The sequence below is a fragment of the Salvelinus alpinus genome, chromosome 16 (assembly GCF_045679555.1).
Source record: "Salvelinus alpinus chromosome 16, SLU_Salpinus.1, whole genome shotgun sequence".
In the NCBI taxonomy this organism is placed as follows: domain Eukaryota; kingdom Metazoa; phylum Chordata; class Actinopteri; order Salmoniformes; family Salmonidae; genus Salvelinus; species Salvelinus alpinus.
This window is the reverse complement of record NC_092101.1, coordinates 22,822,575-22,848,111: the sequence shown is the minus strand read 5'-3', so window position 1 is coordinate 22,848,111 and position 25,537 is coordinate 22,822,575. Positions and strand designations below refer to the sequence as shown.

General features: G+C 41.9%; 1 protein-coding gene across 7 annotated transcripts in view; it reads left to right on the top strand.

Moving 5' to 3' along the window:
* Window positions 1-25,537, top strand: part of LOC139541152 (cytosolic carboxypeptidase 6-like) — a 422,006-nt gene that overhangs the window by 278,804 nt on the left and 117,665 nt on the right. For 2 of the 7 annotated variants that reach the window (XM_071345450.1, XM_071345452.1), the window contains exons 7-8: window positions 23,071-23,201; window positions 24,534-24,924. The exons of 1 other annotated variant lie outside the window; for it this stretch is intronic. In XM_071345450.1, coding sequence (XP_071201551.1) covers window positions 23,071-23,201; window positions 24,534-24,924 — 522 coding nt within the window. Of the gene's footprint in view, window positions 1-4,529; window positions 4,878-23,070; window positions 23,202-24,533; window positions 24,985-25,537 lie in introns of those variants that run through there. 4 more of the 7 variants (XM_071345449.1, XM_071345451.1, XM_071345455.1 and 1 more) reach the window with 3 other exon arrangements.

Sequence of the window (25,537 nt, the reverse complement as noted above, 5' to 3'; positions counted from 1 at the left end):
ATACTCAGAGCTTGCGCTGACCAGCAGGCAAGTGTCTTCTGACATTTTCAACCTCTCCCTGACCCAGTCTGTAATACTTACATTTGTCAGGCAGACCACCATAGTCTGTGTGTCCAAGAACGCCAAGGTAACCTTTCTAAATGATTATCGCCTCGTAGCACTCACATCTGTAGCCATGAAAAGCTTTGAAAAGCTGGTCATGGCTCACATCAACACCATATTCCCAGACCCCCTGGACCCACTCTAATTTGCGTACCGCCCCAACAGATCCACAGATGATGCAATCTCTATTGCAATCCACACTGCCCTTTCCCATCTGGACAACAGGAACACCTACCTGAGGATGCTGTTCAGCGTTCAACACCATTGTGCCCTCCAAGCTCATCCCTAAACTGACCCTAGGATTAAACATCTCCCTCTGCAACTGGATCCTGGACTTCCTGAAGGGCCGCCCCAGGTGGATAGGGTAGGCAACAACACATCCGCCATGATGACCCTCAACATGAGGTTCCCTCGAGTGTGTGCTTAGTCCCCTTCTGTACTCCCTGTTCACCCACGACTGCACAACTCCAACACCATCATTAAGTTTGCTAAAAACATGAAGGTGGTAGGCCTGATTACCGACAATTATAAGACATCCTATAGGTAGGAGGTCAGAGACCTGGCAGTGTGATGCCAGGAAAACAACCTCTCCCTCAAGCTCAAGAAAGACAAAGGAGCTGATCGCTGACTACAGGAAATGGAGGGCCGAGTATGTCCCCATTCACATTGACGGGGCTGTAGTGGAGCGGGTCAAGTGCTTGAAGTTCCTCGTTGTCCACATCACTAAGGATCTATCATGGTCCACACACATCAATATAGTCGTGAAGAGAGCACGACAACGCCTCTTCCCCCTCTGGAGGCTGAAAAGATTTGGCATGGGCCCTCAGATCCTCAAAAAGTTCTACAGCTGCACCATTGAGAGCATCTTGACTGGCTTCATCACCGCTTGGTATGTCAACCGCTTGGTATGTCAACTGCTTGGCATCCGACCACAAGGCGCTACAGAGTGTAATGCGTACGGCCCAGTAAATCACTGGAGCCGAGCTCCCTGCCATCCAGGCCCTCTCTACCAGGTGGTGTCAAAGGAAGGTCCTAAAAATTATCAAAGACTCCAGCCACCCAAGTCATAGACTCTTCTCTCTGCTACACAATGTCTGGAATCAACAGGACCCTGAACAACTTCTACTTCCAAGCCATAAGACTGCTAAATAGTTAGTTCTCTCTTCATTGTTTTGAATGGACCGTATGTAAGCATTTCACTGTTAGTCTACACCTGTTGTTTACAAAGCATGTGACAAATAACATTTTATTTTATTTGATACTTTGGGATTTTGGCAATTAGGCCCTTTACTTCCCCAGAGTCAGATGCTAGTAGATACCCATAGACTCCCAGCCATTGCACTAATGCTAGTTATGCATTGGCTCACAAAACTACCTCTAACTTCCTTCATACTGGACACAGAGACATAAAAATGGTATCCACAAGTTAATCTGACCCTGGGGAAGGGATGCATTGACAATATCCCGAAGTATCCCTTTAACGCATATTTCGATTAGTTCACCAAATTATCCTGCTGTCCCTGCTGTATGCTCATTTGCCTGGCAACGGCTGTGGCGTTCTGCATGCCAGCCTGCTGGCGTCAAACCCAGCCTGCCATCAGGCACACCTGTGCGAGCGTCTGTCCATCGCACATATTGGCACAGGTGCTTTGTTTTGATTGGCTGTGCTCTAATGTTAATGCATCCCTAGCATCACAGCGTTTTTACCAACACACAGGCGTGAAGGGACTAAAGACCTGCTGTGAACATATGCGAAGCCCTTTTGAATTCCAGGCACAACGAGATGACGTCCGTCTCAGCAGTCTAATTCCATCATCATCATTATTGCTATTATCCCATGTCTCTTTTTAATACAGGGTAATGTATCACCAATAAAGATAAATGAGAGAGGCAGCGAGGAGCTAATTGGCAGGACATGATGTCTGACTCTACACTGACTAAAGTTTACAGTGTTAACTGCTCCCAAACCTTCAGGAAAATTCAACCTTCATGTAGCCCAACTTCTCTGTTAATACCACTGAGGGGATAGATTTTGTCCTCATTGTATTACCTTCTAACTGTGCTATAAAGGTGTATTTAACATGCTGCTTTTATGTATTTAAGGGTGGGGAAATGTCAGTCTACACAGTTTCTTGTGTAATGTCATTTTTACATATGGCAGCCTACTTTTGGTTTGTAGTTTTAATGGTTTTAAGTATATCTATTCTCATTCCACAGTGAGTGCAGTGTTTAGAATTAGTGTGCAGATCTGTTAAGACACATGCTGGGGGTCAGGTAGCTTGAAGTAGAACAGAGGAAGTTCAGTCTTAAGCCTGAGACACTTCAAAACAACAGCTCCTGGAATTGAGCTGTTTTATTGTGCCAGACACCGGCTTGAGGACCTAGCCATTGGACAGTAGATTAGATTAACAGTAATCCTCCATTGGAGACATTGGAGATGAGAAGCTGCTGAAATCTTGCCCACCAGTGATGCTCACTGGTCTAGTTTATTAAAGCCCTGTACAAGTGTCCTTTGTCTTTCTATTTCAGGGTTTCAGAAAGTAATTTTGTTTTTCTCGTTGTCTTATCCCAGGATGATTGACGCTTAACTGATACACAACTCATTTTCCTATGAATGTTAGCAATTTACACTGAGTGCACAAAACATTAGGAACACCTTCCAAATATTGAGTTGCACCCCCTTTTGCCCTCTGAACTGCCACAATTCATTGGGGGCATGGACTCTACAAGGTGTCGAAAGCGTTCCACAGGGATGATAGCCCAGGTTGACCCCAACGATTCCCACAGGGGTGTCAAGTTAGCTGGATGGTGTACCATTCTTTATACACACAGGAAACTGTTGAGCGTGAAAAACCCAGCAGCTTTGCAGTTCTTGACACTCAAACCAGTATGCCTGGCACCTACAACCATACACCGTTTAAAGGCACTTAGATATTTTGTCTTGCCCATTCACCGTTTGAATGGCACACATACACAATCCATGTCTCAATTATATCAAGGCTTAAAAATCCTTCTTTAACCTGTCTCCTTCCCTTCACTGATTGAAGTGGATTTTACTGGTGACATCAATAAGGGATCATAGCATTCACCTGGATTATTCTGATCAGTCTATGTCATGTTTTTTACACTCAGTGTATATCAGTGTATTACTTAGCACTTTATTTTGGTACTGTTTCCCACTCACATGTACACTACAGAGAATATTTTAGCTGCCCAGAGAGATCCCCATTGGGGTTACAGCGGTACCACATTGAAATAGGAGATCAACCTCTAGTACAACAATTGAAATAGCCAACTGGTTACCTGTCCTCATTCTCCGTCAGAAAACATCTCCACTGGACAATAACTCTCAGAACCCTCAGCAAGAGGAAACTCATAAGTGAAATTACAGCAACCTATGCCCCGAGCCTTGATGTCTGATCTGAATCAAAAAATGAAATTAAATAACAGAGTAGAAAAGGCATCCAAGTTCTGCATCAGTTACTTTTCAATTACGACAGGCGAAGCAGAACGAAATTGTTAGTGCCATTTATCGACTATGCTACTCTCTATTAAAGTACAAGTGAAGAAATCCATTCCATTGTGTAACAGCCTGACTATTTTACTATAACAAAGAGTTTCCTTTCTGTCAGATGGCTTTTGTCATCTAGTGTGAAGAAAAGGTACACCAGGCAACACATTGACTGAGACACACTTGTACGCCCACAGACAAATAGAATCAGAGATCAGACCAGATAATCATCTCTGTGGCCCTTCTTCTCTTCTCTTGGTTTCATTCCAGGGGGTTGAGGACTCAATGGGACCTACAGAGGCAGAATGAAAGTAATAGGTGAATGTATTGATTACACTAATGATTGGTTTGTGGAAATGCCATGTCTTTAACTGGAAGTATCTGGAAAGAAACAGCAGGAAAAAAGCTGAAATATTAGTCAGCTCACTAGGAACCATGTTTCTTGAATATCCCCAGTAGTTTAGGAAGTTGACTTTTATTGTATTTCAAACTATGATTTCCATATGTACAAATACCAAAATAAAGATTCCTTTAGATTAAACTTCTGTGATGACAAATGTGTGATTTATCACAGACAGTCACAATCACAAACAAGGTAATATCCTGCATATCCTTTTGAGTTACAGTAAGGGGAAGACTTTAAATCAATCACGTTTTGTGCCCCCGCCCCCTACAATTTTTTGGGGAAAAGCATAAAAAAATGTTAAATCACGTTATGGCGCAAACACTGTCATTTTCGCGCGGGTTTGACTGAATTCCTGCCCATGCCTTTACTGTAGGATATTATGTGTGCCCTGTGTTGATAATGTGTACTCTGTCAGTAAATATATATTTTATTTTATTAAATTATTTCATGAATTTATTTTACATTTAATTTTGATGAAGAAAATATTAGTTTATTCTTCTCTCCATTAGCAATGTCTTGTGATGGAGCGCGCGGCAAATTTCCTGAAGTGATGTAGACCAGGCCAGAGTAGCAGAGGGCAGAATAGAAACCCTTCCCAATTCCACTTTATATTTGTTTAAATACTTATACTTAGAGGGAAAACTGTCAACCAAATCAAAGTAAAGGACCAAAGAAAAATAATGTATGCTTTTGTGAGGTTCTTGGAAGACGATATGTGCTACGCTTTACCTGCTTCAAATGTGAAAGATTTTAGACCTCTGCACAAAACAGATTTTGATAATCAGGTGTATCTGGTTCTCAGAACAGAAGAGAATGGTGCAGGCCAGCCGGGAAAAGCACAGATTCTTGCCCTTGCAGGTAAGTTAGCTTCATGATCTCTTTGTTTTACTGTTTATGCATTGAAATAGTTAAAATGTTTGAAGTGAGACACATCAGAGAAGAAGATAACACGGTCTTCTGTCAAAAACACTAACTTAGCTAGCTAGCTATGAAGCTAACATTGTTCTCGCAATGATGCTATTGCTAACGTTACCTAGCTTGCAAGTTTACAGATATATTTGCTCTCATCACATATTTACATATGAAAGCTACATAGAGTTCTTGCTGACATTGTTTTCAGCTAACGTGGCTAGCTATCTAAACTAACTAATGTATAGCTAGTTATGTGACATCAACGTTAGCTTGTTTGCTAATGTTAGCTGAGCCAGCCACTCACATCCAGCTTGCTTACTAACATTGGATACGTTAGCTAGCAATACACAACACTTCGATACGGTAGTTCGCTAGCTACGTGATGTGATGACTGTCACTGTCAGTCGACCTTTGGTAGCTAGCTCGGACAACGTCAAGCCAGCTGCATGCAAGTTAGCTAGCTATCAATATGTATCCACCACGTCACTGGTTATATCAAAAACGTTCCCCCTACACATATGAGTGGAACGTTTTGTTCATGCGTTCACACTTGCATCGTGTAACAGAGCAGCCACAAGTAGCTAGCTAAGCTTTGCACCATCCATAACTATGGTATTTAGCACGATTATTAATAATCCTCGTGTCTGAACAGTCCCTGGGTTTAAATATCTGAATGATCTCAGGTCCCTGGCTAATGTCAATTGAGTGTGCATTGGTTAGGTTTGTTGTTGTTGTTGTTGTTTTGAGATTGTCATAGTGTTGCTCGCTAACCCAACAAGATCTCTCACAGCAGAATTAGACGTATATGCACATTCTACAAACGTACAAAAAAAAATCGAAGTTGCTTGAAACTAAACATTTCGAAGTGTTATTGTTGCCCTAGCTGTCCATTTATCCAAACTTAAAAAGTATAAGTTAGGTTTAGGCACTCATTCCGAATGGTTAAGGTTAGGGTTCAAACAGAAAATAAAAACCAGTGTAAAAAAGAAACTGTCCACGACTGTGATCGAACATGCAACCTGGCTCACTTTTTAATACATTTCTCAACGTCCTCAGGTCATGGATAGACGTCCAATTTCTACGTCAATCTTGAACGACCTGGCTGAGCTAACCGTATGCCTCTCTAGGTTCACACTGGATAGCTAGCTATTAGCTAGGTATGGAGCGAGATAGCAGCCAAAAGGTTGAACATGCGTATCGTAAGGAAATCCATATGTAAATGGTTACGATCATAAACCGATGTCAAAGCTGACTTGCATACCTATATAACGTAGGTACATGACGTAATGACGCCATGTAAAATTTTGTGCAACACAGCATTCCTAACCTAGCCCACAATGTCTGCTTTGTGGAACGAGCAGTCAACAAGTTGAGCAGTCATTTGAAAGAGTAAGAACATTTCAGCGAGACAACTCAAAGGCGAAATCCATTAAAGCCAAGATAATGGAATTAATTTTCCTTGACAATCAACCTTTCTGTCGTGCCAGGACAACAACCTCTCCCTCAACGTGATCAAGACAAAGGAGATGATTGTGAACTACACAAAAGAGGCCCGAGCACGCCCCCATTCTCATCAATGGGGCTGCAGTGGAGCAGGTTGAGAGCTTCAAGTTCCTTGGCGTCCACATCACCAACAAACTAACATGGTCCAAGCACACCAAGGCAGTCGTGAGGAGGGCATGACAAAACCTATTCCCTCTCAGGAGACTGAAAAGATTTGGCATGGGTCCTCAGATCCTCAAAAGGTTCTACAGCTGCACCATCGAGAGCATCCTGACTGGTTGCATCACTGCCTGGTATGGCAACTGCTCGGCCTCCGACCGCAAGGCACTACAGAGGGTAGTGTGAACGCCCCAGTACATCACCGAGGCCAAGCTTCCTGCCATCCAGGATCTCTATACCAGGCGGTGTCAGAGGAAGGCCCTAAAAATTGTCAAAGACTCCAGCCACCCTAGTCATAGACTGTTCTCTCTGCTACCGCACGGCAAGCGGTACCAGAGCGCCAAGTCTAGGTCCAAGAGGCTTCTTAACAGCTTCTACCCACAAGCCATAAGACTCCTGAACATCTAATCAAATGGCTACCCAGACTATTTGCAATGACCTCCCCCTCCCCTCTTTTACACCGCTGCTACTCTCTGTTATCATCTATGCATAGTCACTTTAATAACTCTACCTACATGTACATACTACCTCAACTAACCGGTGCCCCCGCACATTGACTCTGTACTGGTACCCCCCTGTATATAGTGTCGCTATTGTTATTTTACTGCTGCTGTTAATTACTTGTTACTGTTATTTCTTATTCTTATCAGTTTTTTTTAAACTAAATTGTTGGTTAGGGGCTCGTAAGTAAGCATTTCACTGTGAGGTCTACACCTTTTGTATTCGGCGCATGTGACTAATAAAATTTGATTTGAAGCGCCACAACTACTATCAGTAGCACTGTCAAAGCTGTGCAAACATCGGCCACAAACGATGTTTACAATACCGCATTGGTAATAAGCATTATTTGTTTGACCGCAACTTCTGGGGTAGCTAGCTAGCTTTAGCTTGGTACCGAGCTAGCACCAATACAACCAGTCTGAAAACAATGACCAGTAGAAACTGCAGTCATTTTCAATATTCCTAGCAATGATTTAGGAATCCTTGTAAGTATTAGCTAGGTAGCCACTTGTTGTTCGCCTATTGAAATTGAACTTCAGTTCATGAAAATAAATAGCTAGTCAGCTTCTTAACCCTGTTGCACAAAGCTAACGTTATAAGCAGCCAGCTAGCTTCATCTGGCTAGTGAGGCTCGACCGGACCGGGTTATGTGTTGTATTTATGCCATATTTAGAGTAGATGATGTTAAACAAGGTTGGAATGTGAAGCAATAAAATAGGGTATCAGTCTTCTCGGTGACACCCACAGAACACAACTCTGAAGAGTTTACGCAAATATTAGCATTGTAGCTATTGTAGCGGGACTGTGACTGTGAAATCACCTCCCCAGTTAGCCTATTGAGTTGTCTCGCTGAAATCTTCTTACTCTTTCAAATGACTGCTCGACTTGTTGACTGCTCGATCCACACAGCAGACATTGTGGGCTAGGTTAGGTGTGTTTCATGCTGTGTAGCGTGAAATTTTACGTGCCGTCATTACGTCATATGTCTACGTTATTTAGGTATGCACGTCAGCTTTGACATTGGTCTTTCACATCGGCGTTAAGCTAGACATCGGGCCGATTCCGATGTTGGCATTTTTAGCTAATATCGTCCGATTCAGACATGTTCACCGATCTATCGTGCATCCCTAGTACAAACCCTAACTTATGACTATGAATGACCATTTACACGTTCAATTCTTACTTTACGTCTCCCTTTACTTGGTTACAGATTGTTTTTATACCTTCAAACTTTTGTCAGTAGTGGAGCATCTGCAAAGGACATGAACCGAACGTAGCTTGTCAAAGTTAGATAGATAGTCAATCAAGGAACTCTAGCCCAGATGTTAGTTGCTTTGCAGCTTCTGGTTTCATTTCCAAAATAAAAGTAGAGCTTGTTTTAGAACTGCATTCGATAATGACGTTATACCAGTAGATGGCGTAGTATAGGCTTGGGCCTTCAGCAAATTACTTGTGTGAGAAAGATAGACATGAGCCTGGTCTTCCAGAGCTGCAAAATAAGTAAATATGATTTAGGCCTATTCTGCTATTTAAATATGCCATGCTGTTGTGTGTTATTTAATGGCCATATAATTGCATAATTTATGTTTGTAGCCGCGTGGGGATACTGTGATGATCATGTAACTTAATGATTCACTCTTTTTCCAGTATTTGGGAGCACGGACTGTATGCCTTTTATATAAGGCATTTTGACTGTTGTATTAGTGAATTCCATTCTGTATATAGGCTTGTGATAGCCATTTGCATTGCACAACCCCTTCACACAGAGGCTATATCCATATCAATAAATAAGACAAGACAAAATATTGATTTAAGTCTTGGCTTTAACCTGTCCTAAGTGAAATGGCCAAGGAGTCCCAAATGGTCAAGACTATCTGTAGCCTATTCCTATTGCCAGATCTGTTTACCCTATCAGCCACAGCAAGTGCTTCTTCAACTATTTTGGTTAAAATGTATTTAGAGGCCTGTGAGTTAGTGTCTCTTTTTAATGGGAGCCCTATAATAAAAACAGTTATAAAACACAGAGTTCTAAAATTATTCTGCAAGACACCAGTACCCACGATGATGGCTTAAATTGCAATGCCTACAAGTTGAAGACCTATTTTTTTGGGGGGGGGAATAGGCCTAAATAAACATTTTAATTTTTGAAGTGATAGACTGAAGACATAATTTTGAATACGTACATTTTGTTTATTGAAATCCATATGTAAGACTGTTCTATTCTCTTTAATTTAGTTCCTATTGCAACTCAGACAAATGATAGGATGGATGAAATACTGACTGAACTGAATGAAGGATTCATTAAATGTTGGAATGATTAGTTCCACGCATCATGCATGCTCTATACTTTTATTTGGCTAGTAGGCAAATAGGCCTACATTCGGGTATAATGACTATGGCTGCGTGTCCCCAGAAGGACATCTTCTGAGGCTGAGGGGTGCTTTTCCGAAGGCGCTTGGTGCTGCATGGAGATCACACGCTCTTCAAATGGGCAGCAGTATCGCAATGGAGAGAATAGCCTATACGAAGACTAGCTTAGACCGGTTCATCATAGTTATTTTAAAGTGTGGGAATAAGCTTATGCCAGATTTAGCCTACATTTAACCTCTCCCTTGTTAATTTCTAACAGCATATGTTCATGACCAGATTCATATAAATAATTTTAAATTCGTACTAACCCCTCCTACAGAAAATGCTTTGGCAAGATTGAGTGATGAAATAAATGTCTAAATATTCTTAAAAAAATATTTTGAGTGGTAAAGACTCCAGTGGTCATACATAATTCATAGATTCACCAAACATCTAATATTATTCTGTTTCATTATTCCTGGTAGATACTACTGGTTATGATTGAAGACAGAGCCCAGAGAATGGGTGCGATATTGAATTAGTCATATTTTGATAAGGTGCATGCATGGGGATGTCCATGTCACCCAGAGATATGCCTATGCTGTAGGGATACACCTACCTAGCGGGCTGAAACTTCACTGTTGTAGGCATAATACAGCTAGTGCTACAGTATCTAGACTTATGCTGGCAAACAAATCCATTACATTAGCTACCTAAATGTGAAGTAAACTCAACTGAGGAGCAATCAGTGTTGGCATGTTTGCGGTTTTCCTGCCAAATTAGTCTACTTTGAAAACTGTCGCGGGTAAAAATGTATTGGTTGCAGGTTTTGCGCTATTTCTTAGTTGCACTGCGGCCGCCATGGCATTTCTTTAAATATCTAATTCATTCACTGTGACCTGCTGCTGACTGTCAGGCAGTGAGACAGGCTTTTGCTGAAGTGGTGGGGAGAGCCGGAAGGGGGGTGTGTGTGTGTTGAGAGAGCGCTACTGCTATTGGCTGAGTCACGTGAGCGAGAGAGGGAGCAGCACGTCCCGACAACTTTTTACCAGTTGTAGGTAGGCTATTTAGATTGTGGTTATTGAGACGCCTCTTTCGAACCTAGTTTCTATAAAATATGTTAACACGCTAGAACTGAGAAGAACCACTGGAAGACGATTTTGGGCGCACTAGAGCGCATTGCATGAATTGACTCGGAGATGGTTTAAACTGCATTCTAATGTTGACTTTGCTTAAAGAAAACGGTATCAAGCGAAGTGTTTTATACATGCTCAGTTCTTGCGTCTCGGGGACTGTCCGAGTGGAAATTTGAAATGGAAGTTATGGAACTCCCTCGCTTGGTTCTATTTTATGGGGAAAAGTTCTCAATGAAACTGACATTACATGTGTAGAATGATACGTTTGCTTCTGTTGGCCATCAAGTAGCCTATTATCTTATAAGCCATTGTAGTCTACCATTGGATATAATACAGTGCATTTGGAAAGTATTCAGACCCTTTGGACTTTTTCCACATTTTGTTACGTTACAGCCTTATTCTAAAATGTATTAAATAAAAAACGTTACTCATCAATCTGCACACTACCCCATAATGACAAAGTGAAAATAGGTTTTTAGAAATGTTGGCAAATTTATAAAAAAAAAAAATACAGAAATACCTTATCTATTCAGAGCCTTTGCTATGAGACTCAAAATTGAGCTCAGGTGCATCCTGTTTACATTGATCATCCTTGAGATGTTGCTACAACTTGGAGTCCACCTGTGGTAAATTCACATGATTGGACCTGATTTGGAAAGGAATACCCCTGTCCCACAGTTGACAGTGCATGTCAGAGCAAAAACTAAGCCATGAAGTCGAAGGAATTGTCCTTAGTGCTTCGAGACAGGATTGTGTCTAGGCACAGATCTGGGGAAGGGTACAAGTGTGCAACATTGAAGGTCCCCAAGAACACAGTGGCCTCCATCATTCTTAAGTAGAAGAAGTTTGGAGCCACCAAGACTCTTCCTAGAGCTGGCCACCTTGCCAAACTTAGCAGTCGGGGGAGAAAGTCCTTGGTCAGGGAGGTGACCAAGAACCCTATGGTCGCTCTGACAGAGCTCCAGAGTTCCTCTGTGGAGATGGGAGAACCTTCCAGAAGGACAACCATCTCTGCAACACCAATCAGGCCTTTATGGTAGAGTGGCCAGATGTGAGCCATTCCTCAGCAAAATGACAGCCCGCTTGGAGTTTGCCAAAAGGCACCTAAAGGACTCTGACCATGAGAAACAATGGCTTGAATGCAAAGTGTCACATCTGGAGGAAGCCTGGCACCATCCCTATGGTGATGGAAGCATCATGCTGTGGGGATGTTTTTCAGCGGTAGGGACTCTGAATGTCCTTGAGTGAACCAGCCAGAGCCCGGACTTGAACCCGATTTAACATCTCTGGAGAGACCTGAAAATAGCTGTGCAGCGAGGCTCCCCATCCAATCTGACAGAGCTTGAGAGGATCTGCAGAGAAGAATGTGAGAAACTCCCCAAATACAGATGTGCCAAGCTTGTAGCGTCATACCCAAGAATACTCGAGGCTGTAATCGCTGCCAAAGATGCTTCAGCAAAGTACTGAGTAAAGGGTCTGAATACTCATGTAAATGTCATTTTACGGTTTTTTATACATTTGCAAAAAAATGTAACACCTGTTTTTGCTTTGTCGTTATGGGGTATTGTGTGTAGATTGAAGGGGAAAAAGCACTAATCAATTTTAGAATAAGGTTCTGACGTAACAATGTTGAAAAACTCAAGGGGTCTGAATACTTTCCCGAATGCACTGTACCATACCCCAATGTGCCTTATTGCTTAATCATAGCAGTCAACGACCTAAATCAACATCCATTGATGGAAAAAGTATCTGCCGAGCTTAATAAGGGTAAATTATTTCTACTCTTGCTACATATTCAAATTCCTTTATTACGTCATGTCATAGCTCGCAATAATTATTTTTAGGTAAACCTAATTTAGCTTCAAACGTCATTACAAGTTACTACGATATTCCTTAGTTGGCTCGATAATGTTATGGAAAAAGGGTTTATTGTATAAATATTGGAACTCCCTATCTTGCTGTGGGGTAAAAAATTGCCTAGATTTAAGGCCTTTTGGGTGGGTTTTGAGGGGTCATTGGGCAACCTTAGGAGTAATAGAGAATGGGGACTTTTAACTTGAAAATGTGCAGGATATCTCTTTCCGTGTTCCCTGACTTCCGTTTATTTTAGACTGTGTTATGCTTGTTCACATAGCAATCCTCATAGGCCGGTTGGTGTACGTTTTTTTTGTTTGCGAGATGAAACTACTAAAACTCTGAAAGGCTTTATTGTACGTCAGAATTGCTGCACAAGATTTGTTCAAGCCTAAAATTTTAGTCTGTAATCGTAACATGTTTGTATGTTCAAGATGAAATTTTATGTTTCACGCATGGCTTTTCTTACGATTCTAACAATTTACGTATGGATTTTCTCACAAGCCTAACGATACGTATGTTCAACCTTTTGGCAGGTATGTCATTCCATAGCTAGGTAGCTAGAAAACACACACTTATGTGAAGTTGTCCACAATAAGGAGTAGCCAGAATAGTGGAATTTGCGATCACCTTCAAAATAAAAGTTACTGATTGAAAGCGTTGCGAATGTATACAGAAAGTGGAATCATGCCATAGTTGGTCTAGATAATGTTGGATTGTTATATCAATTCTACAAAAGACAGTAATTAGTTCATTTAAAAATGTAGTTGGGAAAATAAAGAACTTTCTAAATGCAGATCTAAAATGGTTCTTATGAAGCTGTTTTCTGCCGAATGTGTTGCACTAATGTATTTTCTGTGAAGGAAAACTAGTTGCACACCCCTGATCACGCTATTGAACAAAAAAAACACTGTTCACTTTCAATATAAAACGCAGGTGAAATGGTTTAAAACAGATTTAAACATTTTTGTCTGCGTTTTGAAAATGCAGATTTCTGAACTCTTAACGAGACCCCTGACTGAATCTATTGAACTTCAGAATTGTATTGGGGGGCATACTTATACACTGCATGACTAAAAGTATGTGAACACCTGCTCATTGAACATTTCAGTCCAAAATCATGGTCATTAATATGGAGTTGGTCCGCCCCTTTGCTGTAGTAACAGCCTCCACTCTTCTGGGAAGGCTTTTCACTAGATGTTGTAACATTGCTGCGGGGACTTGCTTCCATTCAGCCACAAGCATTAGTGAGGTCCGGCACTGATGTTGGGCGATTAGACCTGGCTCGCAGTCGACGTTCCAATTCATCCCAAAGGTGTTCGATGGTTTTGAGGTCAGGGCTCTGTGCAGGCCAGTCAAGTTCTTCCACACCGATCTCGACAAACCATTTCTGTATGGACCTCGCTTTGTGCACGGGGGCATTGTCATGCTGAAACAGGAAAGGGCCTTTACACAAAATTGTATGCAATGTCATTGTATGCTGTAGCATTAAGATTTCCATTCAATGGAACTAAGGGGAACTAGCCCCAAAAATGTATTTTTCCTCCACCAAACTTTACAGTTGGCATTATACAATGGGGAAAGTAGCGTTCTCCTGGGATCCGTCAAACCCAAATTCGTCCGTTGGACTGCCAGATGTTTTTTAACAAAGAGTTCAGAAAGAACTCATCAATGACACCAAAACCCATGTCTTCATCACACTCCTCAGACTCCTCCATATTGTCCTCCTTCAACAAGGAATGTGCAAAGTTTGGCTACATTTTCTGGCAACATTAAAAAAAAAATGGACATGAGTCTGTAGTCAATATGCATATTACCTACACTTTGACATGTAGGCCATTTTGTAGGACAAGTGGCTAAAAAAAGTTAATGTCAAGCCCTGCAATACACATAGTAGGTTGACTAGTAAGCTTAATGTGGCTCCTTTCTGTGGTTTGAGTCCTGCAATAAGAGCTACATCACTAATATTTGTGTAAACTCAGTTGTTGTCGGTCACCCATTTCATTGATCAACAATCCATAGGTAAGGCTGTACAGTGATAATCCAAGATGGCGTAGCAGTCGGACGTGTGTTTTGTCTTGTGTAAATCGTTTTCCTCTTTTTTTTCATATTTCGTACACATATTCATCTCACTTTCCATCTACGGACTGAATATAGTCATCTGCAACCCGCCTCACCCAATGTGGTACGGATCTGCTATTATACTTTAGAACCGGAAACCCCCATCAGGAGCTAGCCAGCTAACTAGCTAGTAGTCAGTTAGCCACTGCTAGCGGTCTTCACCGTTAACTCGGACACCAGCCAGCCTCCGCTCGGTCAATACCTGCCAGTCTGCACAGCGCGATATCAACCCAGAGCATATCAGACTGCTTTTTCTCTACCACATCTCCGGATTGCTACCGCAAGCTCTGGACCATTTATACCGGATCATCGCAGCTAGCTAGCTGCAATTCGAGTGGCTACTCCTGGCTAACACCTCTGTCCCGAAGCAAGCACCAGTTAGCCTTGAGCTAGCCTCAAGTTAGGCCCATCTCCCGGCTAGCCGAAAAGGTCTACCAGCTAATTCTTGGGCTACAATACCTCTTTTGCCAATTGGCCTGGACTCTTGATTGCCGACACGGAGCCCCGCCGATAAATCACGACTGGTCTGCCGACGTAATCGTCCGAGGTGGTTTAAACAGGCTTTTCCATTGCAACGTCGCCAAAGACCCATCTGCTTGCCACGGCCTGCTAGCTTTCTGAATCACCGTGTCTCCAGCTTGCCTAGCGTAGTAGTGACTACCGAACGGCTCCCTGACTCACCTATTGCTGCTCATTGGACCCTATGATCACTTGGGTACACATTCCTCTCCCTAATGTCAATATGCCTTGTCTACTGCTGTTTAGGGTAGTTATTATTGTTTTATTTCACTGTAGAGCCCCCAGCCCCGCCCTAAATGCCTTAGATAGCTCTTCTGTCGCACCCTCCACACATGCGGAGACTTCACCTGGCTCAACTGGTGCCTCTAGATACGCAACCCCTCTCATCGTCACTCAATGCCTAGGTTTACCTCCACTGTACTCACATCCTACCATACCCTTGTCTGTACATTATGCCCTGAATCTATTCTACCACGACCAGAAATCTGCTCCTTTTATTCTCTGTTCCCAACGCACTAGACGACCCGTTCTTATGGCCTTTAGCCGTACCCTTATCCTACTCCTCCTCTGTTCCTCTGGTGATGTAGAGGTTAACCCAGTCCCTGTAGCCCCCAGCACTACACCCATTCCCAAGGCGCTCTCATTTTGTTGACTTCTGTAACCATAAAAGCCTTGGTTTCATACATGTTAACATCAGAAGCCTCCTCCCTAAGTTTGTTTTATTCACTGCTTTAGCACACTCTGCCAACCCTGATGTCCTAGCCGTATCTGAATCCTGGCTTAGGAAAGCCATAAAACTCAGATATTTCCATCCCCAACTACAACATTGTCCGACAAGATAGACCTGCCATAGGGGGCGGAGTTGCAATCTACTACAGAGTTTTGTCATGCTATCCAGGTCTGTGCCCAAACAATTTTGAGCTTCTACTTTTAAAAATCCACCTTTCCAGAAATAAGTCTCTCACCGTTGCCGCTTGTTATAGACCCTCCTCAGCCCCCAGCTGTGCCCTGGACACCATATGTGAATTGATTTCCCCCCCATCTATCTTCAGAGTTCGTACTGTTAGGTGACCTAAACTGGGATATGCTTAACACCCCTGTCGTCCTACAATCTAAGCTAGATGCCCTCAGTCTCACACAAATTATCAAGGAACCTACCAGGTACAACCCTGAATCTGTAACCATGGGCACCCTCATAGATATCATCCTGACCAACTTGCCCTCTAAATACACCTCTGCTGTCTTCAACCAGGATCTCAGCGATCACTGCCTCATTGCCTGTGTCCGTGATGGGTCCGCGGTCAAACGACCACCCCTCATCACTGTCAAACGCTCCCTTAAAAACCTCTCTGGGATAGGTGGGACGATTGCGTCCCACTTGGCCAAAAGCCAGGGAAAATGCAGAGCGCCAAATTCAAATAAAATGATATAAAAATGAAACTTTCATTAAATCACACATGTAAGATACCAAATTAAAGCTACACTGGTTGTGAATCCAGCCAATATGTCAGATTTCAAAAAGGCTTTTCGGCGAAAGCATAAGATGCTATTATCTGATGATAGCACAACAGTAAACAAAGAGTGTAGCATATTTCAACTCTGCAGGCGCAACACTAAACGCAGAAATAAAATATAAATCATGCCTTACCTTTGACGAGCTTCTTTTGTTCGCACTCCAATATGTCCCATAAACATCACAAATGGTCCTTTTGTTCAATTAATTCCGTCCATATATATCCAAAATGTCCATTTATTTGGCGCGTTTGATCCAGAAAAAAACAGCTTCCAATTTGCGCAACGTCACTACAAAATATCTCAAAGATTACCTGTAAACTTTTCCAAAACATTTCAAACTACTTTTGTAATACAACTTTAGGTATTTTTAAACGTTAATAATCGATCAAATTGAAGACGGGTCTATCTGTTTTCAATACAGGAGGACAACAAACTAACGCTACTTTTCTAGTCTTGCGCAACTCTCAAACAGTACACATAACTTTACACTGATTCAAGATGGCCGTACTTCTTCATTGCACAAAGGAATAACCTCAACCAATTTCCAAAGACTGGTGACATCCAGTGGAAGCGGTAGGAACTGACGCTGTCCCTTAGAAATCTAGTATCCCAAGGAAAACTCATTGAACAGACATTGACCTCAATAAAAAAAGAAAAATCTGAATGGTTAGTCCTCGGGGTTTTGCCTGCTACATAAGTTATGTTATACTCACAGACATGATTCAAAAGGTTTTAGATACTTCAAAGTGTTTTCTATCCAAATCTACTAATAATATGCATATCTTATATTCTGGGGATGAGTAAAAGGAAGTTGAAATTGGGCACGCTATTTATCCAAAAGTGAAAATGCTGCCCCCTATCCTAGAGAAGTTAAACACTTCAGCGAGCCAGCCTTTCTAATTGACCTGGCCCGGGTATCCTGGAAGGATATTGACCTCATCCCGTCAGTAGAGATTCCTGGTTGCTCTTTAAAAAAGTGCTTTCCTCACCAACCTAAATAAGCATGCCCCATTCAAAAAAAATTGAACTAAGAACAGATATAGCTCTTGGTTCACTCCAGACTGCCCTTGACCAGCACAAAAACATCCTGTGGCGTACTGCATTAGCATCAAATAGCACTCGCGATATGCAACTTTTCAGGGAAGTTAGGAACCAGTATACACAGTCAGTTAGGAAAGCTAAGGCTAGCTTTTTCAAACAGAGATTTGCATCATGTAGCACTAATTCCAAAAAGTTTTGGGACACTGAAGTCCATGGAGAATAAGAAAACCTCCTCCCAGCTGCCCACTGCACTGAGGCTAGGAAACACTGTCACCACTGATAAATCTATGATAATCGATCATTTCAATAAGCGTTTTTCTCCGGCTGGCCATGCTTTCCACCTGGCTTCCCCCCCGCTTCTCCTTCACCCAAATCCAGACAGCTGATGTTCTGAAAGAGCTGCAAAATCTGGATCCATACAAATCAGCTGGGCTAGACAATCTGGACCCTCTCTAAAATTATCCACCGAAATTGTTGCAACCCCTATTACTAGCCTGTTCAACCTCTCTTTCGTATCGTCTGAGATCCCCAAAGATTGGAAAGCTGCTGCAGTCATACCCATCTTCACAGGGGGCGACACTCTAGACCCAAACTGTTAGACCTATATCCATCCTGCCCTGCCTTTCTAAAGTCTTCAAAAGCCAAGTTACCAAACAGATCACCGACCATTTTGAATCCCACCGTACCTTCTCCACTATGCAATCTAGTTTCCGAGCTGGTCATTGGTGCATCTCAGCCACGCTCAACGTCTTCATTGACCTGGCCAATGCTTTCGACTCTGTCAGTCACCGCATTTTTATCGGCAGTCTCAACAGCCTTGGTATCTCAAATTACTGCCTCGCCTGGTTTACCAACTACTTCTCTGATAGAGTTCAATGTGTCAAATCGGAGGGCCTGTTGTCCGGACCTCTGGCAGTCTCTATGGGGGTGCCACAGGGTTTAAATCTCGGGGCAACTCTTTTCTCTGTATATATCAATGTCGCTCTTGCTGCTTGTGATTCTCGGATCCACCTCTATGCAGACGACACCATTCTGTATACATCTGGCCCTTCTTTGGACACTGGGTTAACAAACCTCCAAACGAGCTTCAATGCCATACAACACTCCTTCAGTGGCCTCCAACTGCTTTTAAATGCTAGGAAAACTAAATGCATGCTCTTCAACCGATTTGCTGCCTGCACCAGCCCGCCCGACTAGCATCACTACTCTGGACGGTTCTGACTTAGGTATTTGTAGTTGTCCACATATTCTAAGTGTCTGGTTAGACTGTAAACTCTCCTTCCAGACTCCCATTAAGCATCTCCAATCTAAAATTAAATCTAGAATCGGTTTCCTATTTCGCAACAAAGCATCCTTCACTCATACTGCCAAACACACCCTCGTAAAACTGACTATCCTACCGTTCCTTGACTTCGGCGATGTCATTTACAAAATAGCCTCCAACACTCTACTCAGCAAATTGGATGCAGTCTATCACCGTGCCATCCGTTTTGTCACCAAAGCCCCATATACTACCCACCACTGCGACCTGTATGCTCTCGTTGGCTGGCCCTCGCTACATATCCGTCGCCATACCCACGCTACATATCCGTCGCCATACCCACTGGCTCCAGGTCATCTATAAGTCTTTGCTAGGTAAAGCCCCGCCTTAGCTCAGCTCACTGGTCTCCATAGCAACAACCACCCGTAGCACGCGCTCCAGCAGGTATATTTCACTGGTCATCCCCAAAGGACAACACCTCCTTTGACCGCCTTTCCTTCCAGTTCTCTGCTGCCAATGACTGGAACGAGTTGCAAAAATCACTGAAGCTGGAGACATATCTCCCTTTCTAACTTTAAGCATCAGCTGTCACAGCAGCTTACCGATCACTGTGCCTGTACACAGCCCATCTGTAAATAGCACACCCCATCCCCATGTAATTCTTTGTTGTTTCTCTTTTGCACCCCAGGATCTCTACTTGCACATCTATCACTCCAGTGTCAATGTTAAATTGTAATTATTTAGCCTCTATGGCCTATTTGTCTTACCTCCCTAATCTTACTACATTTGCACACACTGTACATATACCTTTTCTATTGTGTTACTGACTGTACGTTTGTTTATCCCATGTTTGTTTATCCCTCTGTGTTGTTTTTGTTGCACTGCTTTGCTTTATCTTGGCCAGATCGCTGTTGTAAATGAGAACTTGTTCTCAACTAGCCTACCTGGTTAAATAAAGGTAAAATAAATAAAAAATATAAGTACCCTGTTTAATTCTGAAATCTAATACATCCACAGTGCGATTTAACAGATTTTATTTATTTTTGTCAAATTAACTTGTCTTTTGTTAAAATGTATATAACAGTCCAAACTTGTTTAGCATTATCAAGTCCAAATATGGCATAATTCCACTGTTTAACTATTTGCATCACTTTCAATTAGGGACTTTTATTTTGAAGGTGAACCTCAAATTCCAATATTGTGGATCATTCTTATTGTGGCTAGCTTCACATAAGTAAAACAAACTACATGCAACTTGTTTACTGTAGATGGGTGAAACTCATGCCAGATGGAGATGCATAAAAGTTCTTCGGGCGGGCTCATTTTATGGAGGGTGATCAGTGCCAGTTCAAAAATGCAATGCTTAAATGCCCAAATGATAAATGCATTTATATTTTCATAGCAGTGGGCGTGCCACAATGAAATTGCAACGTTAAAATGGTTAATTGGTAACTGTAAACAGAAATTGCAAATGGCAAATGGAAAAGGGGCTGTTTCCATTACCCAACTGCAATTTTTTTTTTTCTCTCTTTTAATTTTCCACGTTCATGCAAATTGCTTCCTGGATGCGTGAACCAGGAGAGCAACACGACACCACCATGCATTGGTACTAGAGGTCGACCGATTAATTAGTGCCGATTTTCAAGTTTTCATAACAATCGGAAATCGGTATTTTTGGATTCCGATTTGTCCTATATATATATATATATATATATATTTTTTTTTTTTTTTTTTTTAACACCTTTATTGAACTAGGCAAGTCAGTTAAGAACACATTCTTATTTTCAATGATGGCCTAGGAATGGTGGGTTAACTGCCTTGTTCAGGGGCAGAACGACAGATTTTTACCTTGTCAGCTCGGGGATTCAATCTTGCAACCTTGCGGTTAACTAGTCCAACGCTCTAACCACCTGCTTTACATTGCACTCCACGAAGAGCCTGCCTGTTACGCGAATGCAGTAAGAAGCCAAGGTAAGTTGCTAGCTAGCATTAAACTTATCTTATAAAAAACAATCAATCAATCATAATCACTAGTTAACTACACATGGTTGATGATATTTCTAGTTTATCTAGCGTGTCCTGCGTTGCATATAATCGATGCGGTGCGCATTCGCAAAAAAGGACTGTCGTTGCTCCAACGTGTACCTAACCATAAATATCAATGACTTTCTTAAAATCAATACACAAGTATATATTTTTAAACCTGCATATTTAGTTAATATTGCCTGCTAACATGAATTTCTTTTAACTAGGGAAAATGTGTCACTTCTCTTGCAACAGAGTCAGGGTATATGCAGCAGTTTGGGCCGCCTGGCTTGTTGCGAACTGTGTGAAGACTATTTCTTCCTAACAAAAGCGCATTTGCTGCACGACAGTACCTAACCATAAACATCAATGCCTTTCTTAAAATCAATACACAAGTATATATTTTTAAACCTGCATATTTAGCTAAAAGAAATCCAGGTTAGCAGGCAATATTAACCAGGTGAAATTGTGTCATTTCTCTTGCGTTTATTGCACGCAGAGTCAGGGTATATGCAACAGTTTGGGCCGCCTGGCTCTTTGCGAACTAATTTGCCAGAATTTTACGTAATTATGACAACATTGAAGGTTGTGCAATGTAACAGGAATATTTAGACTTGTGGATGCCACCCGTTAGATAAAATACGGAACGGTTCCGTATTTCACGGAAAGAATAAACGTTTTCGAGATGATAGTTTCCGGATTCGACCATATTAATGACCTAAGGCTCGTATTTCTGTGTGTTATTGTATTATAATTAAGTCTATGATTTGATAGAGCAGTCTGACTGACCGATGGTAGGCACCAGCAGGCTCGTAAGCATTCATTCAAACAGCACTTTTGTGCGTTTTGCCAGCAGCTCTTCGCAATGCTTCAAGCATTGCGTTGTTTATGACTTCAAGCCTATCAACTCCCGAGATTAGGCTGGTGTAACCGATGTGAAATGGCTAGCTAGTTAGTGGGGTGCGCGCTAATAGTGTTTCAAACGTCACTCGCTCTGAGACTTGGAGTAGTTGTTCGGCAAGGGCCGCGGCTTTTGTGGAGCAATGGGTAACGCTGCTTCGAGGGTGGCTGTTGTCGATGTGTTCCTGGTTCGAGCCCAGGTAGGGGCGAGGAGAGGGACGGAAGCTATACTGTTACACTGGCAATGCTAAAGTGCCTATAAGAACATCCAATAGTCAAAGGTATATGAAATACAAATCGTATAGAGAGAAATAGTCCTATAATTCCTATAACAACTACAACCTAAAACTTCTTACCTGGGAATATTGAAGACTCATGTTAAAATGAACCACCAGCTTTCATATGTTCTCATGTTCTGAGCAAGGAACTGAAACCTTAGCTTTCTTACATAGCAGATATTGCACTTTTACTTTCTTCTCCAACACTTTGTTTTTGCATTATTTAAACCAAATTGAACATGTTTCATTATTTATTTGAGGCTAAATTAATTTTATTGATGTATTATATTAAGTTAAAATAAATGTGTTCATTCAGTATTGTTGTAATTGTCATGATTACAAATAAATAAAGAAATCGGCCGAATAATCGGTATCGGCTTTTTTTGGTCCTCCAATAATCGGTATCGGCGTTGGAAAATCATAAATCGGTCGACCTCTAATTGGTACATCCTAGCCATGTCAGGCTTTCGTTGCAATGATTTTAACTGGTGTAACCGACGAGGTTTGAACCTGGTGTCCTGTACACCAGAATAACATATTGGCCTGCTAATCCAAAGCCTAGGCAATTTAGATTGTACTTTTTCTGGGCTCAGGCAAAGTTAACCAAACACTAGTCTAAGTTGCTCATCACGTGCACAGTCACCGAGCCACTTCTTCCTGGTTAGTTCTCATGATGAGTACCCTTGCATGATACCTGACGGGTTGCATTGGTGATAGATTTTAACTTTGCAATTTAATTGTGGCATGAATCATGCGCACTGTTTTGAAAATAAAAATACATTTTATAATTTTCACACACCAATTTAGAATCTAAGCTTTGCATTTTTGAACTGGCACTGATCACCCTCCATAATATTTGCCATAACACAACAAATTCACTCTGATTTTGAGAATCTTTTTTTCTCATATGTAACCTTTATTTCTGTCTGAAGAGTTTATATATTTGATTTCAGTTGACACTAAGCTCTATTTTGCAGATAACATTGATGAGTTTGAACACAATATAATGCAAAAGAAGATGAAAATTCCTAAGATGTCGACAAGGAATATGGGAAATTCAGTTGAGAACAACTTTGGGGAGGAACGACTGCCATTGAGACATAAAAAGGTAGGCAACAAAGCAAGGTAGTCAAAACTAGTCATGGTTTTCAAACTGTTAGAGCATTTCTGTGTTTTTTGTGCTCAGTGAATTTGATGGTGCGTAAGTAAGTATTTGACTGTTAATAACAATACTTATGGTAATTTGTCTTTTTATAATTTAACAAACTGTTACTATGAGTTTGGACATTCCCCAAAAATCCCCCTGCTTTTTGTTTAACCATATGCCTGATTAACACATTCAGCACTCTGGACTGCTGCCCTTTAACAGGCAAGTCCTCTGAGTATCTCATCAAATAACCTCATGACTCTTCCCAGTGATTATAGCACATCATATAATTTTGTCAAGCAAGCCCCCCACCGCTATGGATATATGGACATCTACTCAACATTTACATTTTAAACCAATATATATATATACTGAACAAATATATAAACACAAAATGTAAAGTTATGAGCTGAAGTAAAAGATCCCAGAAATGTTCCTTGCGCACAAAAATATTATTTCTCAAAGCTTTTATGCACAAATTTGTTTATCCCTGTTAGTGAGTATTTCTCCTTTGCCAAGATAATCCATCCACCTGACATGTGTGGCATATCAAGAAGCTGATTAAACACAGGTGCACAGGTTACACAGGTCCACCTTGTGCTGGGAACAATAAAAGGCCACTGTAAAATGTGCAGTTGTCACACAACATAATGCCAGAAGTTGAGGGAGCGTGCAATTGCCATGCTGACTGCAGGAATGTCCACCAGAACTGTTGCCAAATAATTGAATGTCCAATTCTCTACCATAAGCCGCCTCCAATGCTGTTTTAGAGAATTTGGCAGTATGCCCAACCGGCCTCACAATCGTAGACCACGTGTAACCACGCCAGCCCAGGACCTCCACATCCGGCTTCTTTACCTGCAGGATTTCCAGAGACCTGCCACCCGGACAGCTGATGAAACTGAGGAATAGTTCTGTCTATAATAAAGTTATTTTGTGGGGGAAAACTAATTCTGATTGGCTGGGCCTAGCTCCCCAGAGGCCCACCCATGGCTGATCCCCTGCCCAGTCATGTGAAATCCATAGGGTCTAATGAATTTATTTCATTTGACTGATTTCCTTATATGAACTGTAACACAGTAAAATCATAAAAATTGTTGCATTTATATTTTTGTTCTGTATATAAATATATAGTCAAATTTATTTAAAACATTTGACTGAAAATATGACATTTGACACACCAGATAACTCTTATCATGAAATGATGATGCAGGCTCCACTTCATTATTATCACATTCATAACCCTTGTTTTAAACAATGATAACCTGCATTAAATCCTATTTGATTCTACAGGCCCAGACACAGGACCATGGGCGTCCCACAGCCAACTCCTCGAAGAGCCTGGCAGCGGTGGTGGCCCGCCTGGAGAGGAACGCTGTGAGTTCCTGCATAGAGGGAGAGGATGACCTGGAGGAGGACAGGCTGGCTGAGTTGGAGGAGGAGGGGGACTCTGGGCCTGAGAAGGCGGTGGTACCGCAGGTTCTGTATGAGGAGCTGGTCCACAGCTACAGGCAGCAGGAGGAGGAGGTGAGGAGGCTACAGCAGGAGCTGGAGAGAACCCGCAGGCAGCTGGTCCAGCAGGCCAAGAAGCTGAAGGAGTATGGCAGCCTGCTGACAGAGGTGAAGGAGCTGCGTGACTTCAACAGGAGGCTACAGGACGTACTCCTCATGAGGCTCGGCAGCGGTGAGAGACACACACTCTCCAGTCACCTCTCACTGCAGCCTGCCTTGCACATCTGTTCAGGTTAAGAAAAAACTGTTTTACTAGACTAGTGTCACCCACATTGAGTGGTCTCAATGTTTTTTATCTGTAGGTTTGGGTACTGTCATTATATGCTTTTTAGCAATTAGCTGCAGAGTTGATAAGTTATGAAGTATTTGGTTGTTATCGTTAAAGTCTTTAGTGTGTTTATGTTGTAAATCGTAGTATTTGCTTGATACTACAGCTATTTGAGGTGGCAGGTAGCCATAGTGGTTTGTGGTTGGACTAGTAACCGAGAGGTTACAAGATCGAATCCCCGAGCTGGCAAGGTTAAAATCTGTCGTTCTGCCGCTGAACCAGGCAGTTAACTCACTGTTCCTAGGCGATTATTGAAAATAAGAATTTGTACTTAACTGACTTGCCTAGTTAAATAAAGGTAAAATAAAAATACATTTGGACTTCTAGAGAGGAAGTGGTGTAATCAGTGAGTTTGCTAAAACCTTAAATATTGAGTGTCAAGTGCATGCTTCTTCCACAATACTAATCAGTTTAGCCAGGGTCCCTGATGGAGTTACACATTGCTTTGGGACTGAAC